This window comes from Coregonus lavaretus, assembly GCF_964263955.1.
Source record: "Coregonus lavaretus genome assembly, chromosome: 15".
Classification (NCBI taxonomy): Eukaryota; Metazoa; Chordata; class Actinopteri; order Salmoniformes; family Salmonidae; genus Coregonus; species Coregonus lavaretus.
In genome coordinates, this window is record NC_140002.1 from 49,265,565 (window position 1) to 49,282,012 (window position 16,448).

Sequence of the window (16,448 nt, forward strand, 5' to 3'; positions counted from 1 at the left end):
ACTGCAGAACTGTCAGTGTACAACCTTGAACTTTAACCTCAGAACACAACATTACACATTAATTGGCGGGACAATCCGTCTCATGGGATGCCCAACAAGCCACACCTCCAAGTCTTTTAATATGCTGCCGCCGTACCAAAAGCACTAACATGCACTTAAATGACTAAAAAAATGACTACAAACATGATACATTATCAGTCATGTAGTGACCCCATGTCTTTCATGTGCATGCTCTCGTCAAGTGTGTTTATTTGTCATATTATGAGCCTTGCTACAAACGTCCGACGGGCAGAACTTAACGTGTACTGGGTTGTTCCATGAAATGAGTGCCTTTGCGTCCCTTTGATATGTTAAGTACAAATTATGCACCAATATTGAATTTTAAAATCCTGTTATATGAAGTGATGTGCCCTTTAATATAGACCACATGGACATTTCAATAAATCAGATTTTCAATATGAATAAAGATTTGCTAAAGTGCCAAAATTCTGCATTTTGAAATGTACCTCCGTAAATCCTCTGTGACTTCTAGGAAGATTTTGTACCACTAACCCCCCAAAATACTCCATGTTATCACCATCATTGTAAAGCCCTAGTTATTTCATTGCTTTGACATAGTTAGTTCTCAAGATAATTATTTATTAGTGATTCATGTACGTCTGTCCCTCATTTTAAGGTCAACCCATTACGTGAACTTAACTATTGTTTTAATATGGTGAAACTATTCCTTCTTAAATATTTATTTCAAAAGAAACATTGAACATCTAATAGTAAAATCATAGTGCAAAAGCAGGTGAGCTGGTTCTACTCTTTTTGGCCATTTTCTGGTGTTTTGTGGTGAAAAACTGAGTGGGTCGAGCATAATACGTCACAACACACCCTGTATACCTATAGATAGACAGACTAGAAATGTTTTAAGAATAAAATAAAAAAATGTGTGCGAAAAGTACAGTAAATGTAAAATGCACATACAATCAACAGTGTAATGTTTGGATTCAATCTTGTATCAGGTGAACTGTTGTCCTCAAATTTGGTCTAATAATTTTTCCATAATCTCCAAACCTTTCCCTTTCAATTGCTACCATGCTTATGCATTTCATATTTCTTCTGTAAGAAACATTTCAATTTAGCCTTATCCATATAGGCCAATGCCCAGGAGTGTAAAGGGTTAAAACTATTGAAATGATTTTTTTTCTAGTATGGGGACTGTCTATCTGGACATAAGAAATTCTCATTTTAGTTTTCACTTCCGACGAAATGGGAGTGTGTTTTTGTTAACTTGGATAGAACAGCTGTACTTGCTGTATGTAGTTTTAGAAGGTTATTAAAGCTCTTCAGTTATACCTTGAGCCCGTGGGAATCTCCTTCATGAGGTTAGTTTGAGGGGTTGATGGATCATTTGGGTGTAAGTTAAGCAGTGTGTATGTGTCGGTGCAAACTATCTTCTATTACGGTATGTGTGTTCTCACTCGTACAGTATTTGGACTGTACATGTTTGATATTTATTGCATGTGATCCAGGGTCACATAAGACCATCAGTAACTATTTTTGATGTATGGAATTTGAAACGCAACTCTTCGGGAATGCACTGTTGCGGCAGTTTGCTTATTTACAGTGTCCTGTAAGACACTACGCCGATAATTCAGTCTTTCTGGAGCATTGCACTCTGGGCACTGAGAGCGGAAAGCAGATGTGAGCTGCGCCTCAGGGTGCAGATTCAATACGACCCGCTTCGCCACCCCATCCAGTGACCAACGCCAGACTGACAGTCTGCCCGCCATCGCAAATGACTCGAGGCCCCCTGGGGGCCTTTTCAGATGACGCTGTCCTCTCTCTTTCTCTCTCTCGGCACTTGATCTCTCTTTCTCTTTCCCTCTCTCTTTCTCTGTCTCTCTATCCTTACTCTGTCTATCTCTCTCTTTCTCTCTCTGGACTCTCCACTCCCTTTATCCCTCTCTCCATCTGTCTTTTAGATCCAACAGAGAAGTTGAGCCTCCAGGTGCTGGCGAAGGCTCCCATCAGAGAGGGCGACAACGTGACGTTGAAGTGCAAGGCGGACGGCAACCCTCCTCCAACCAGCTTCAACTTCAGCATCAAGGCAGGTTTCCCTCTGTAATGTCTGGGGGATCAAGGATTGAGATACCAATATTTATATAGAGGATCTCTGGGTTCAATTGAATTGTTTGGGGTCAAGCCATGTGGACAGTACCCCACCGTTCGTGACAGAATCTGTCACCGTTTCCTTAACCATCCTTCACCCACCTCTCCCTGTTTCTCTCCCCTCTTTCTCCCTCGTTGCCTCATCACTCCTTGTCCCTTTACTTTCTTTCACTAGTGGCTGTCTGCCTGTCAATTTTGGGATGGTAACACAATGCAACCCTTTCCCCCTTCCCTCAACAGGGCCAGAAAGTGACGGTGAAAGACTCCGACACCTTCACTCTGACTGCCGTTACGCGTGACAACACCGGAGACTACAAGTGCTCACTGGTCGACGACGGCAAAATGGAGGCCTCGGAAAAGATCGTTGTGAGCTGTGAGTATAGACAACATATTTGTTGCGCTGTGGATTTAAACAAAGCTTCAAGGATAGTGTTGTGAGCACTCGCTGAGCCTTGAAAGGAGCGAGCAGACATCTTCAGTGTTTAAATCTCAGCAAATCTTTATTTTGCACTTCCTTAACAAGCTCCTTTATCCACTGTAAATGAAGTCACAGGAGCAAGGGAAGGTAATCAAATACATATTCAAGAGGATTAGCTGGGAGGGGAGTGCAGTTTGGGGGGGCAGTGGGAAGAACTAATTAGAATTTCTGACATCCATTGACCAGGCCTAACCGTTGGAAGGGAAGAGCCTAGGCAAAACACTGATAAGGCCACTTTCCAAAGCCCCCGCCTTCCTCCACACACACACACACACACATTTAATTACTCCCTTCTTCTGAGGTGTGTGGTTCTGCTCCTTAGATCAAAAGAGCCTGGCTAAGACTGTTATGTGAATATAGCCACATCCCCCGTCTCGCCACTCCAATGCATTTCATGCATCTTTAGCAAAAGCTTATTTCCCGCTCCTAACAACCTAAATTGAGTGTGTGAGGGGAAAGACAATAACTTTGCGGGAAGGAATCCTGGGAGAAGAGGGTTCTGAGGGAACGTGTCCTCCCTGAATCACAAAGTCACCAAGCTGTGGGACTGATCGTGGCACTGGGATGTCAACCCATACCCCCTGAGGTTTTGTGGCGGCTTTGTTACCAGTGATAAGCACTACAAATGAGTGTACAGGAATAGGAACTCTGAAAAATCCTTCCCCCTCTCCTCTCCGTTCTCTCCTCTCCGTTCTCTCCACCCCCCTTTCCCTAGACTTGGATCTCAGTCTCAGCCCAACAGGAAAGGTCGTTAAGATGGTCAGGGAAACCTTGGTGGTGAAAATGGAGCAGAACGCCTCCGGCGACGCTAAAGTGTCATGGACCAAGGTAAAAACATTTTATTTGCTAGAAGGCTGCATCGTTACTGAAATCCCATAACATCATACTAACAGTGACATCTTCAGTCGACAAAACAGCCTTTGCAGTATTCAAATTGCCCCAAAAAAGGGCTTGATTAAATCCGTATCGCGTAAGATCTGCGGTATAGTGCGATTGAAATGAAAAGGTAATTTCCGATTGAGCCGACATATACAGCGTTACCGTGAATACAGTCTCCGGGAACTCGGGAACATTGCCTTTCAATTTCAATCACCCTATACCACGGATCTTCCGCGATACGGATTGAATCGAGCCCTAAGTAACATTTTATAACAAAAGGACAACGCAGCGAGTTTGGAATACTACCCATGATTGCTGCCAGCGATACACAGCATAGATTAAGCAAATGTGTATGTATAAGCCAGGGTTTGACTGTTGCTTGATCTAATGAGTCTGGGTTCACTTCACTCTTCCAGGACAACAGAAAGCTGGACAAAGAGCCTAGGTTTGAACATGTGTCGTACGCTGATGCAGGGTTCTACGTTTGTGAGGTGTCCGTTGCAGGCATCAAGCGCAACCAGTCCTTCCAGCTGGTAGTAGAAGGTGCTTATCCCTTTTCTCTTCCTCTTTGACATTGGTTCCCAGGTTGACTCCAGTTTCAAAGGTAGCCGAATCTCAATCTGTTATGTATGCCTCAGTGCCAAATGAAATGGAAAGATAGGCACCATAGCATTTTTAGCATTTTCAATTGTGTCTATCTTTCCCATTCATTTGATTTAGTCTTGCACTCTGGATAAAAGCGTCTGCTGTCTAAAATGTTCATATATGTAAATGAGCCATATACTGTAAGTCAATTTATACACCAGATCTTGTGTGACATGGACTAATCTCAACATTAAACCACTTTCTGGGACTGAACTGAAAGCAAGTCATTCAGTAAGCTGGTGATGTGTGTCCAACAGGCACACCAGTCATCAAGAAGATGACTAAGCAGCGCAGCGAGGATGGCAGACACAAGGTTCTGACCTGCGAGGCAGAGGGCGTGCCCCGGCCCAGTGTCCAGTGGAGCGTCAACGGCACAAATGTAAGTCTGCCGTGTGTGTTTGTGATATCCAGACGAGTTTGTGCCACTGTAGTGATGTCCCACTAAGTGAAGCCTGTGAGTAAGCCTTGTCTGAGACAAACCGGCCCATAGTGGCAGGAGCCTATCTCTTGTTTCTGTAGCATGAGGCAGCTTGATGTACAGGACCGCTAGTGCCAAGCAAAGAGGCATCAGGTCGCATTTTTAAAGTCTTTGTAATGACTTGGCCGGGGATCGAACCCCCAACTTTTCAATCTCTGCCTATCATATCATTTAACTATACTGAACAAAAATATGAATTAAACATGCAACAATTTCAAAGATTTTACTGAGTTACAGTTCATATAAGGAAATCCGTCAATTGAAATAAATTCAATAGATCCTAATCTATGGATTTCACATGACTGGGAATACAGATATGCATCTGTTGGTCACAGATACCTTTACAAAAAAATGGGCCTCACAATGGGCCTCAGGATCTCATCACGGTATCTCTGTGCATTCAAATTGCCATCGATAAAATGTAAATGTATTCGTTGTCCATAGCTTATGCCTGCCCATAACATAACCCCACCACCACCATGGGGCACTCTGTTCACAACGTTGACATCAGCAAACCGCTCGCCCACACAAAGCCATACACGTGGTCTGCGGCTTATGGTAGAGAAATGAACATTACATTCTCTGGCAACAGCTCTGGTGGACATTCCTGCAGTCAACATGCCAACTGCACGCTCCCTCAAAACATGAGACATCTGTGGCATTGTGTTGTGACAAAACTGCACATTTTAGAGTGGCCTTTTATTGTCCCCAGCACAAGGTGCACCTGTGTAATTATCAGCTTCTTGATATGCCACACCTGTCAGGTGGATGGATCATCTTGGCAAAGGAGAAATGCTCACTAACAGGGATGTAAACAAATTTGTGCACAACATTTGAGAGAAATAATCATTTTGTGCATATGGACAATTTCTGGGATCTTTTATTTCAGCTCATGAAACATGGGACCAACACTTTACATGTTGCGTTTATATTTTTGTTCAGTGTATATGATATGATAAGCAAGTCGTGTCAGACACTGGCATCATTACTGACAAAAATGAGATGCAGTGCCCTCAGAAGTATTCACACACCTTGACTTTTCCACATTTTGTTGTGTTACAGCATAAATTTAAAATGAATTAAATTGAGTTTTTTGTCACTGGCCTACACACAAAACCCTGTAATGTCAAAGTAGAATATTATATTTCCTGAATTTTTTACAAATTAATAAAAAACGAAAAGCTGAATTGTCTTGAGTCAATAAGTATTCAACCCCTTAGCATAAATAAGTTCAGGAGTACAAATGTGCTTAACAAGTCACATAATAAGTTGCATGGACTCACTCTGTGCAATAGTGTTTTACATGGTTTTTGAATGACTACCTCATCTCTCTACCCCACACATACAATGATCTGTAAGGTCCCTCAGTCGAGCAGTGAATTTGAAACATAGATTCAACCACAAAGACCAGGGAGGTTTTCCAATGCCTCCCAAAGAAGGGCACCTATTGGTAGATGGGAAGTTGTTAATTACACTTTGGATGGTGTATCAATACACCCAGTCACTACAAAGATACAGGCGTCCTTCCTAACTCAGTTGCCGGAGAGGATGGAAACCGCTCAGGGATTTACAGAGTTTAAAGGCTGTGATAGGAGAAAACTGATGATGGTTCAACAACATTGTAGTTACTGCACAATACTAACCTAAATGACAGAGTGAAAAGAAGGAAGCCTGTACAGAATATAAATATTCCAAAACATGCATCCTGTTTGCAACAAGGTACGAATGTAATACATAAAGAAATGTGGCAAAGCAATTCACTTTTTTGTCCAGAATACAAAGTGTTATGTTTGGTGCAAATCCAATACAACACATTACTGAGTACCACTCCTCATATTTTCATGCATAGTGGTGGCTGCATCATGTTATGGGTATGCTTGTAATCGTTAAGGACTGGGGAGTTTTTCAAGATAAAAAAGAAATGGAATGGAGTGAAGCACAGACAAAATCCTAGAAGAAAACCAGTTTCAGTCTGCTTTCCACCAGACACTGGGAGAGGAATTCACCATTCAGCAGGACAATAACCTAAAACACAAGGCCAAATATACACTGGAGTTCCTTACCAAGAAGACAAAAATATCATAATTAAGTGATCTACGGAATCATCAACAGAGCCATCCATAATCCATCACTGAAGACAGCTGTGGAAGAGGTCAAATGGACCACAGACACACCCATGTCCAAAATGATACAAGGCTTAAACTGACCCAACACATTCCCCTATCCACAGCATAGACATACACAACTGACTTCAGTCACACATGACCATATTTTGCAGTTTTCTTAATTTTTTATTTTTATTTACTCAATAAAAAAAAAAAAGTTAATTAACTTCTTATATACCTTTTGAGTTTTATGAAATGGAAATGTGAAGTGCACATTTGGACTCACAGGTGTATTGGCTTACTTGTATGGCATCAAAGCAGTATTTATGGTAATCCTCAACGTCTCATCTTTCAAAATACATAGTCATCTTAATTTACAGCATTTCCCTCACAAACATAACATTTGCAAAAGTTGCCCAATTAGCGGGAGGGATGGGGGCTACTTCTTGTCGCATGCTCAGAATGGCTGTCAGTCAAAACCCATACAGCGCTGTGAAGCGCAGAGCCTGTGCTCTGATGTAATTTATAGCATCTTACTGTACAGCCACTGGGTTCCAATGTAGACGCTTGTAAGTCGCTCTGGATAAGAGCGTCTGCTAAATGACGTAAATGTAAATGTATTAGTGCCGAAATATGCTATGTTTAACCCGTACATAGCACATTGCTAGACAACCACTTTCAGGTCTTAGATTTTCAACTAGATTTATGTCAAAACGGTAACTCAGCCACTCAGGAACATGAACTATCTTCTTGGTAAGCAACTCCAGTATAGATTTGGCCTTGTGTTTCAGGTTATTGTCCTGCTGAAAAGTGAATAAATCTCCCAGTGTCTGGTGGAAAGCAGACTGAACCAGGTTTTCCTCTAAGATTTTGCCTGTGCTCCAATACGTTTATTTTTATCATGAAAAACTCCCCAGTTGTTAACAATTACAAGCATAACATGATGCAGCCACCACTATGCTTGAAAATATAGAGAGTGGTACTCTGTAATGTGTTGTATTGGATTTGCCCCAACAAGCCTACCAGACGAGCTAAATTACTTCTATGCGCGCTTCGAAGCATGCAACACTGAATCATGCATGAGAGCACCAGCTGTTCCGGACGACTGTGTGATCATGCTCTCCGTAGCCGATGTGAGTAAGGCCTTTAAACAGGTCAACATTTACAAGGCTGCAGGGCCAGACGGATTACCAGGATGTGTACTCAGAGCATGCGCTGATCAAATGGCAAGTGTCTTCACTGACATTTTCAACCTGTCCTGACCGAGTGTGTAATACATACATGTTTCAAACAGACCACCATAGTCCCTGTGCCCAAGAACACCAAGGTAACCTGCCTAAATTACTACCCACCCGTAGCACTCACGTCTGTAGCCATGAAGTGCTTTGAAAGGCTGGTCATGGCTCACATCAACACCATCATCCCAGAAACCCTAGACCCACTCCAATTCGCATACCACCCCAACAGATCGGCAGATGACGCGATCTCTATTGCACTCCACACTGCCCTTTCCCACCTGGACAAAAGGAACACCTACGTGAGAATGCTGTTCATTGACTACAGCTCAGCATTCAACACCATAGTGCCCTCAAAGCTCATCACTAAGCTAAGGACCCTAGGACTAAACACCTCCCTCTACAACTGGATCCTGGGCTTCCTGACTAGCCGCCCCCAGTTGGTAAGGGTAGGCAACAACACCTCTGCCACGCTGATCCTCAACACGGGGGCCCCTCAGGGGTGCGTACTTAGTCCCCTCCTTTACTCCCTGTTCACCCATGACTGTGTGACCAAGCACAACTCCAACACCATCATTAAGTTTGCCGACGACACAACAGTGGTAGGCTTGATCACCGACAACGATGAGACAGCCTATAGGGAGGAGGTCAGAGACCTGGCAGTGTGGTGCCAGGACAACATCCTCTCCCTCAACGTGATCAAGACAAATGAGATGATCGTGGACTCCTGGAAAAAGAGGGCCGAGCACTTCAAGTTCCTTGGTGTCCACATCACCAACAAACTATCATGGTCCAAGCACACCAAGACAGTTTAGAAGAGGGCACAACAACGCCTATTCCCCCTCAGGAGACTGAAAAGATTTGGCATGGGTTCTCAGATCCTCAAAGTTATACAGCTGCACCATCGAGAGCATCCTGACTGGTTCCATCACCGCCTGGTATGGCAACTGCTCGGCCTCCGACTGCAAGGCGCTACAGAGGGTAGTGCGTACGGCCCAGTACATCACTGGGGCCAAGCTTCCTGCCATCCAGGACCTCTATACCAGGCGATGTCAGAGGAAGGCCCTAAACATTGCCAAAGACTCCAGCCACCCTAGTCATAGACTGTTCTCTCTGCTAACGCACGGCAAGTGGTACCTGAGTGCCAAGTCTAGGTCCAAAAGGCTTCTTAACAGCTTATACCCCCAAGCCATAAGATTGCTGAACAGCTAATCAAATGGCTACCCGGACTCTTTGCAATAACCCCCCCCCCCCCCCCCTCCTTTTTACGCTGCTGCTACTCTGTCTATTAGCTATGCATAGTCACTTTACCCCTATCTTCATGTACATATTACCTTGACTAACCTGTACCCCCGCACATTGACCCGGTACCGGTACCCCCTTTATATAGCCTCGTTATTTTATTGTTATTCTTTTATTTTTTTACTTTAGTTTATTTAGTAAACATTTTCTCAACTCTTATTTTTCTCAAAACTGCATGGTTGGGTAAGGGCTTGTAAGTAAGCGCATGTGACAAATCAAATTTAATTTGAACATGTTATCAGGACAAAAAGTGAATTGCTTTACCACATTTTGTGCTGTATTTAGTACCTTGTTGCAAACAGTATGCATGATTTTGAATATTTTTGTTCTATACAAGCTTCCTTCTTTTCACTCTGTCAATTAGGTTAATATTTTGGAGTACTACAATGTTGTTGATCCATCCTTTGTTTTCGCCTATTACAGCCGTTAAACTCTGTAACTAAAGTCACCATTGGCCTCATGGTGAAATCCCAGAGCGGTTTCGTTCCTCTCCGGCAACTGAGTTAGTAAGGACGCCTGTAACTTTGTAGTGACTGGGTGTATTGATACACCATGCAGTGTAATTAATAACTTCACCATGCTCAAATAGATATTCAATATCTTTTTTTATTTTTTATCCCATCTACCAATAGGTGGCCTTCTTGGTTGAAAATGTGTTTGAAAATCATTGCTCGACTGAGGGACCTTACAGATAATTGTATGTGTGGGGTACAGAGATGAGGTAGTCATGCAACTTATTATGTGACTTGTTAAGCACATTTTTTTCTCCACTTATTTAGGCTTGTCCTACCTACCTACAGGTTATGGAACATTTGCTCTTTTAGTATTTGTCCAGTAGGTTTTACAGTCATGTCTGCAAAAACACTACAGTAAATACTACAGTAAAGTCTGCAAAAACACTACAGTGAATACTATAGTATATCAATATAGTCATACTATAGTATTTATACTCTAGTATACTATAGTATTTTTTCATGTGGGACATCCAAGAGAAGTTGGGCTAGACAATGACCTTTCCCATTGCAGATGTGAGGCGTTTTTCCTCTTCTTGCAGTTCCCTTTCCTAACTCTCTGGCAGAAATAGAAGCCGGTGACAGAATTCAGTAGTTGCAGACAGACAGCAGATTGTCCGCACTGTGCTTTCAGAAGTCTGATTGATTTGCACTGTAGTGTAGATACACTACAGTGCAAATCAATCAGACTTCTGAAAGCACAGTGCGGACAATCTGCAAGGATGGAGGGAGTTGTATGATTGCATTGAAGATGTCAACCATGGTATAGACAGTACAAGCTGTGTGGTGGTTTGAACATCTGGTGAATTTTCATAATCTTTCACTTCAGTTTAGTTAAGAATATTAAATAATATATTTCCCAGCATGAATTTAATAAAGTACTGCTGACTGGTAAGCAACATTTACCCCTAAAGTAAACCGTAATTTTAGAAGAAATTGTGAATTGTGCAAGGGTGCCAATATATTTGACCGCGTCTGTAGATTTAGACATTTGTTAAAAGTTTTAATATGTATGTTTTAATGTGGTGTTTTCAATAACAAAATAGTGTGTGTAGGCATACGTGCGTACCTGTTAGAAAAAGCGTGGCCGAAGTCTATTGTGGACTTTTGTTCATACGCCTGTGTGTGCTCCTTCTAAACGCCCCCCATGGCTTTGTTCCATCAGGAGGAGAGTTCCTATATCAATGGCAAGGCAACTCACAAGATCACGGTGGTGCCCACGGGAAACCTGACCATCACCTGCATCGCGACCAACAAGCTGGGAGATGACTTCATGGCCATCAACGTCTCCTCCTGTGAGTGCACCTGTGGCGACTGCAGCTAACAAGTGCCAAAAGCTAACCTAGAGTAGCCTACCTACACTAACTCCTGGTCACTTCTCTCTAATTGCTTCTCTCTAACACTAAATCATTGCCCTCTTCCCTCTTACATTGCTAACTTACAGTAGCCTACACCACATTCTTCCCACTTGACTAGTGCTAGCCTACAGATGAATGAACATATCAACTTTCCCAGTAGCTACTTCTCTTTCAAAAGAGTATAATACATCAGTTAATGAAATGTCTGTATACAGTTCATGGTTCTTATTGATATGCTTTATTATTTTGACTTTATCCGTAATGAAGGCTATAAAGGGACATGCTGGAGTAATAATAAAATAACAGATTTTCTATAGTAATACAAATCCTTTGTAAACAGGGCTTTATGGGGCCCTATTATGTATGATATTTGGGGATGGTATGCGGAAAGTCACTTACAGACTTTCCACTTACCTTGGTTGTCAGTTTTTGTAGATGCATTAGCCTATACAGTAGGTAAATAAGTAAAAACAAATCAACAACCGCCAAGGAAAGTGAAGGATCATTAATAATATTTTTATGAACTGCTCTTTAAACATAGATGATTAGATTCATGTCACCATGGTAGGTATGCTGAAGGCTAATGCTGGACTTTACAGATTATTTTAATCCACTGGACATTGTGCCATTGGCAGTTCCTTTCTCTCTCTTTCCCTCACTGTCTCTCTCTCTCTCTCTGCTCTGCATCGGTTTGGTTTGGTTGGGTTTGTCTTTGTCGAGCATAGAGTATGACAGAGGCCTCTAGTGGCAAAAGGCAGTTTTAGCATAGTCAAAGTAGTCAACTGGGTGAGGATTCCTATGGGTTGTAACCTCAATGGCGCTGCCCATGCTGTCACAGATGTTTAAATGGCACATACTGTCTATAAAGATGAGTCCTCTATCTATCTCTATGGTGTCAAGGTGCTAGACTGTCCCCCCTCATCTCTTCCTCTCGGGGTCAAGATGCATTACATTTCCTTCTCACTACTTCTGACAAAATGGAGTATTGTTGCTACAGTATTCAAAGCAAAATAAAAGTGCCTAATTTTCACTTGCTTGCTCGCTGAATCTACACGCTTCTCTCTGGCTGATATTTGGAATGGTTAGGGTTTGTTAGACTTTTTTCATCGCAATTTCAGCTCTTACAGTTTTTCTGCTTTTGAACTCATGGAAACAGTACACAGTTTAATTTCTATATGTAATTAATAATGTATAGTATTCATTGGAAGTTAATTTCATTTTAAATGTGATTTCAGTAATTAAGGAGGAAAGAATGCCAGGAAAAGGTAAGATGTCGTTATTTGGTTCCTTTGACTTTCTAGTGACTTGAAAATGGCTGGACAACTAATAAAATAATAAATAATTATAATAGATACCATTTAGCAGACACTTTTATCCAAAGTGCATACATACATTTTACAAATGGGTGGCCCTGGGAATCAAACCCACAATCCTGCCGTTGCAAGTCCAATGTTCTACAGACTGAGCCAACTACCAGGGTTGGTGTGAATTATATACTTTTTTTCCTTTTAAAGCAGATCATTTTCTATGAGTATTACTTCATTTGAAGTTAAGTTGACCCTGTTGACTATTGTGTAGAGGTGAAAGCATCTGGTATTGGATTACACTGTATCTGCTGATACCTAAACTCCTGAGAGCCTTGGTTGGCTTTGTTGACGCTCTTGGGGATTGAACAGCCTGGCATGACAAACCCTTCTCAAATGTCATCCCCAAAAACAACCAAACTAACAGCAGTAGTGCTCATTCAAACATGGCTCACACATCCTCATTTAGTTTTGCTTGCCCACTCATACAGTACTATTCATCTTTGTGTGTGTGTGTGTGAGATAAAGACAGAGAGTAGACAGTGTTTTTGGTGGTGCAGTATTTGACATGTTGTTTTGTTTGTAGGGGCACAGGATGATAGTTCGGACCAGGCTCTACTGATTGTGTTCATTGTTGTTGGGCTCCTCGTAACCGCCGCTGTTGTGGGGCTGGCCTATTGGCTCTACATTAAGAAATCAAGGTACACACTCACACACACGTATCATTATATTTTAGTTGTATAGTAAGATCATATTCCTGCCCAAAACAAAAAAGAACAGATTTGCATATGCACTTATCTTTTACAAACCTAAACATTGAGGGATGTAAATGTTGAGGACATAATGAAAAGGTATACTAAAGATTGAGAAAGTATAAGACATTGAAGTAAATGCAAACTTTGCACCTGGTGCATAGGCTTGGTAAGTCTAGGCCAAAGTGTAATGAAGTATATTACAATGAAGGAAGAATTACATAAAAATAGGAGTTTTAAGTAAAGTGAATCTCTTCTTCAGACAAGGGACCTGGAAAACAGGAGAGAAGGAAGCCGGAACGTCCGAAGAGAGCAAGAAACTGGAGGAGTACAACGCTAAGGTGTAGAGACAGCCTGGCTGTACTCGAGGGACGAAGAAGGTATGGACTGCATCACATTGACAATTCACTGAATTGATAATTTTTTGTAATATAATTTGACATTTACCTTGCCTTGATGGTGGCGAGACGACAAGTTTTTCTGTTGATCTTATTTTTATAGGACTCAAACAGACAGTTTGATGCTTGATTATTTTCTCATATAAAATGGTGAAAAGTCCTGTTAATAATGAGTGTATTGATTTCTATTTTCAGGAAATAAGTAGTTGAGAGAGGCCTTGACCTATTGGATGACACCGAAACGAAGACATTTGATTGGCTTCCAAATGAGCAGCATGTATTGCAGAATACTTTCTAATTCAGATTAACAGTCCCACCCACCGACCCACAGTCTCCGAGGGAAAAAAGCAAAACATTTTGTGTTGTGCATTGATTTTCAGTCTGCTTCTCATTGTCTTTTTGTGTTCCTGGTGAATGCTCAATTGTCTGGCGCGCAGTGATGGTGTGGTGGGCCTTCTCTTTTTTTCCAATTTTCATTTAGTAAAATAATGTCAAATTCACTGTACACTTTTTAGGGGAGCTAGCTGCTCAACACTGGACTACTGGTTGTGAGTGAGAGAAGAGACTTCACTGCTGTTACCCCTCTGTTCCTCGAGGTTACATTTCAAATCTTTGCATTTGATTCTTTTGAAGCTGTACCTTTTTTTGTTACTCCCGTAAATGTTCTTTGTTATCCCTCTGGGGGAAATTGGCAAATTGAAATGTTCGGAAATGTTGTATTTTCCATTTGGTGTGGCTGCCAATTGCAAGTCTCACCAATGAAATTAATAGGGGTTACACTTTCTGTTGTGCTGGACGATCAGGAATTGTCTGAATCACAAATACGAGTTTTATTTTAGTGCAACTTGTCTTAGCGTAAGGCATTGAGTCTCACTTACTAGCTACAAACTAAATAAGATGAGGAAAATGCCTCATCTCAATTTATAAGATACAGAATAACATTATTATTATTATTATTTATATATATATATATATATAGTACCAGTCAAAAGTTTGGACACACCTACTCATTCAAGGGTTTTTCTTTATTTGTACTATTTTTTTACATTGTAGAATAATAGTGAAGACATCAAAACTATGAAATAACACACATGGAATCATGTAGTAACCAAAAAAGTGTTAAACAAATCAATATATATTTTATATGTGGCTATATTTATATTCCTGTGGCTGTCCTCATGAGAGCCAGTTTCATCATAGCGCTTGATGGTTTTTGCGACTGCACTTGAAGAAACGTTCAAAGTTCTTGAGGTTTTCCGTATTGACTGGCCAAGAGTGTGCAAAGCTGTGATCAAGGCAAAGGGTGGCTACTTTGAAGAATCTCAAAGATAAAATATATTTTGATTTGTTTAACACTTTTTGGGTTACTACATGATTCCATATGTGTTATTTCATAGTTTTGATGTCTTCACTATTATTCTAGAATGTAGAAAATTGTAAAAATAAAGAAAAACCCTTCAATGAGCAGGTGTTCTAAAACTTTTGACCGGTAGTGTGTGTGTGTGTGTGTATTTATATGTATATACACAGTTGAAGTCGGAAGTTTACATACACTTAGGTTGGAGTCATTAAAATTTGTTTTTCAACCATTCCACAAATTTCTTGTTAACAAACTATAGTTTTGGCAAGTCGGTTAGGACATCTACTTTGTGCATGACAAAAGTACTTTTCCCAACAATTGTTTACAGACAGATTATTTCACTTATAATTCACTGTATCACAATTCCAGTGGGTCAGAAGTTTACATACACTAAGTTTACTGTGCCTTTAAACAGCTTGGAAAATTCCAGAAAATGATGTCATGGCTTTTGAAGCTTCTGATAGGCTGATTGACATCATTTGAGTCAATTGGAGGTGTACCTTTGGATGTATTTCAAGGCTTACCTTCAAACTCAGTGCCTCTTTGCTTGACATCATGGGAAAATCAAAAGAAATCAGCCAAGACCTCAGAAAAAGATTTTTAGACCTCCACAAGTCTGGTTCATCCTTGGGAGCAATTTCCAAACGCCTGAAGGTACCACGTTCATCTGTACAAACAATAGTACGCAAGTATAAACACCATGGGACCACGCAGCCGTCATACCGCTCAGGAAGGAGACGCGTTCTGTCTCCTAGTGATGAACGTACTTTGGTAAAAAAAGTGCAAATCAATCCCAGAACAACAGCAAAGGAACTTGTGAAGATGCTGGAGGAAACAGGTACAAAAGTATACACAGTAAAACGAGTCCTATATCGACATAACCTGAAAGGCCACTCGGCAAGGAAGAAGCCACTCCTCCAAAACCGCCATAAAAAAGCCAGACTACGGTTTGCAACTGCACATGGGGACAATATTGTACTTTTTGGAGAAATGTCCTCTAGTCTGATGACCATCGTTATGTTTGGAGGAAAAAGGGGTGGCTTGCAAGCCGAAGAACACCATCCCAACCGTGAAGCACGGGGGTCGTAGCATCATGCTGTGGGGGTGCTTTGCTGCAGGAGGGACTGGTGCACTTCGCAAAATAGATGGCATCATGAGGAAGGAAAATTATGTGGATATATTGAAGCAACATCTCAAGACATCATACAGGATGTTAAAGCTTGGTCACAAATGGGTCTTCCAAGTGGACAATGACCCCAAGCATACTTCCAAAATTGTGGCAAAATGTCTTAAGGACAACAAAGTGAAGGTATTGGAGTGACCATCACTAAGCCCTGACCTCAATCCTATAGAAAATGTGTGGGCAGAACTGAAAAGGCGTGTGCGATCAAGGAGGCCTACAAACTTGACTCCTTATTGTGGGAAGCTGGTGGAAGGCTACCCGAAAGGTTTGACCCAAGTTAAACAATTTAAAGGCAATGC

The 16,448-nt window shown here is 41.4% G+C and overlaps 1 protein-coding gene across 2 annotated transcripts in view; it reads left to right on the top strand.

Moving 5' to 3' along the window:
* alcama (activated leukocyte cell adhesion molecule a) overlaps positions 1–14,985 on the top strand; it is a 76,238-nt gene extending 61,253 nt beyond the window's left edge. Inside the window, exons 7-16 of one of the 2 annotated variants that reach the window (XM_084178227.1) lie at positions 1,974–2,098; positions 2,401–2,533; positions 3,354–3,466; positions 3,934–4,060; positions 4,420–4,541; positions 10,960–11,089; positions 12,388–12,417; positions 13,043–13,157; positions 13,471–13,588; positions 13,802–14,985. In XM_084178227.1, coding sequence (XP_084034353.1) covers positions 1,974–2,098; positions 2,401–2,533; positions 3,354–3,466; positions 3,934–4,060; positions 4,420–4,541; positions 10,960–11,089; positions 12,388–12,417; positions 13,043–13,157; positions 13,471–13,555 — 980 coding nt within the window. In that variant the 3' untranslated portion in view covers positions 13,556–13,588; positions 13,802–14,985. The remainder of the gene's footprint in view (positions 1–1,973; positions 2,099–2,400; positions 2,534–3,353; positions 3,467–3,933; positions 4,061–4,419; positions 4,542–10,959; positions 11,090–12,387; positions 12,418–13,042; positions 13,158–13,470; positions 13,589–13,801) is intronic. The other variant, XM_084178228.1, reaches the window with a different exon arrangement.
* Positions 14,986–16,448: the final 1,463 nt, after the last annotated feature.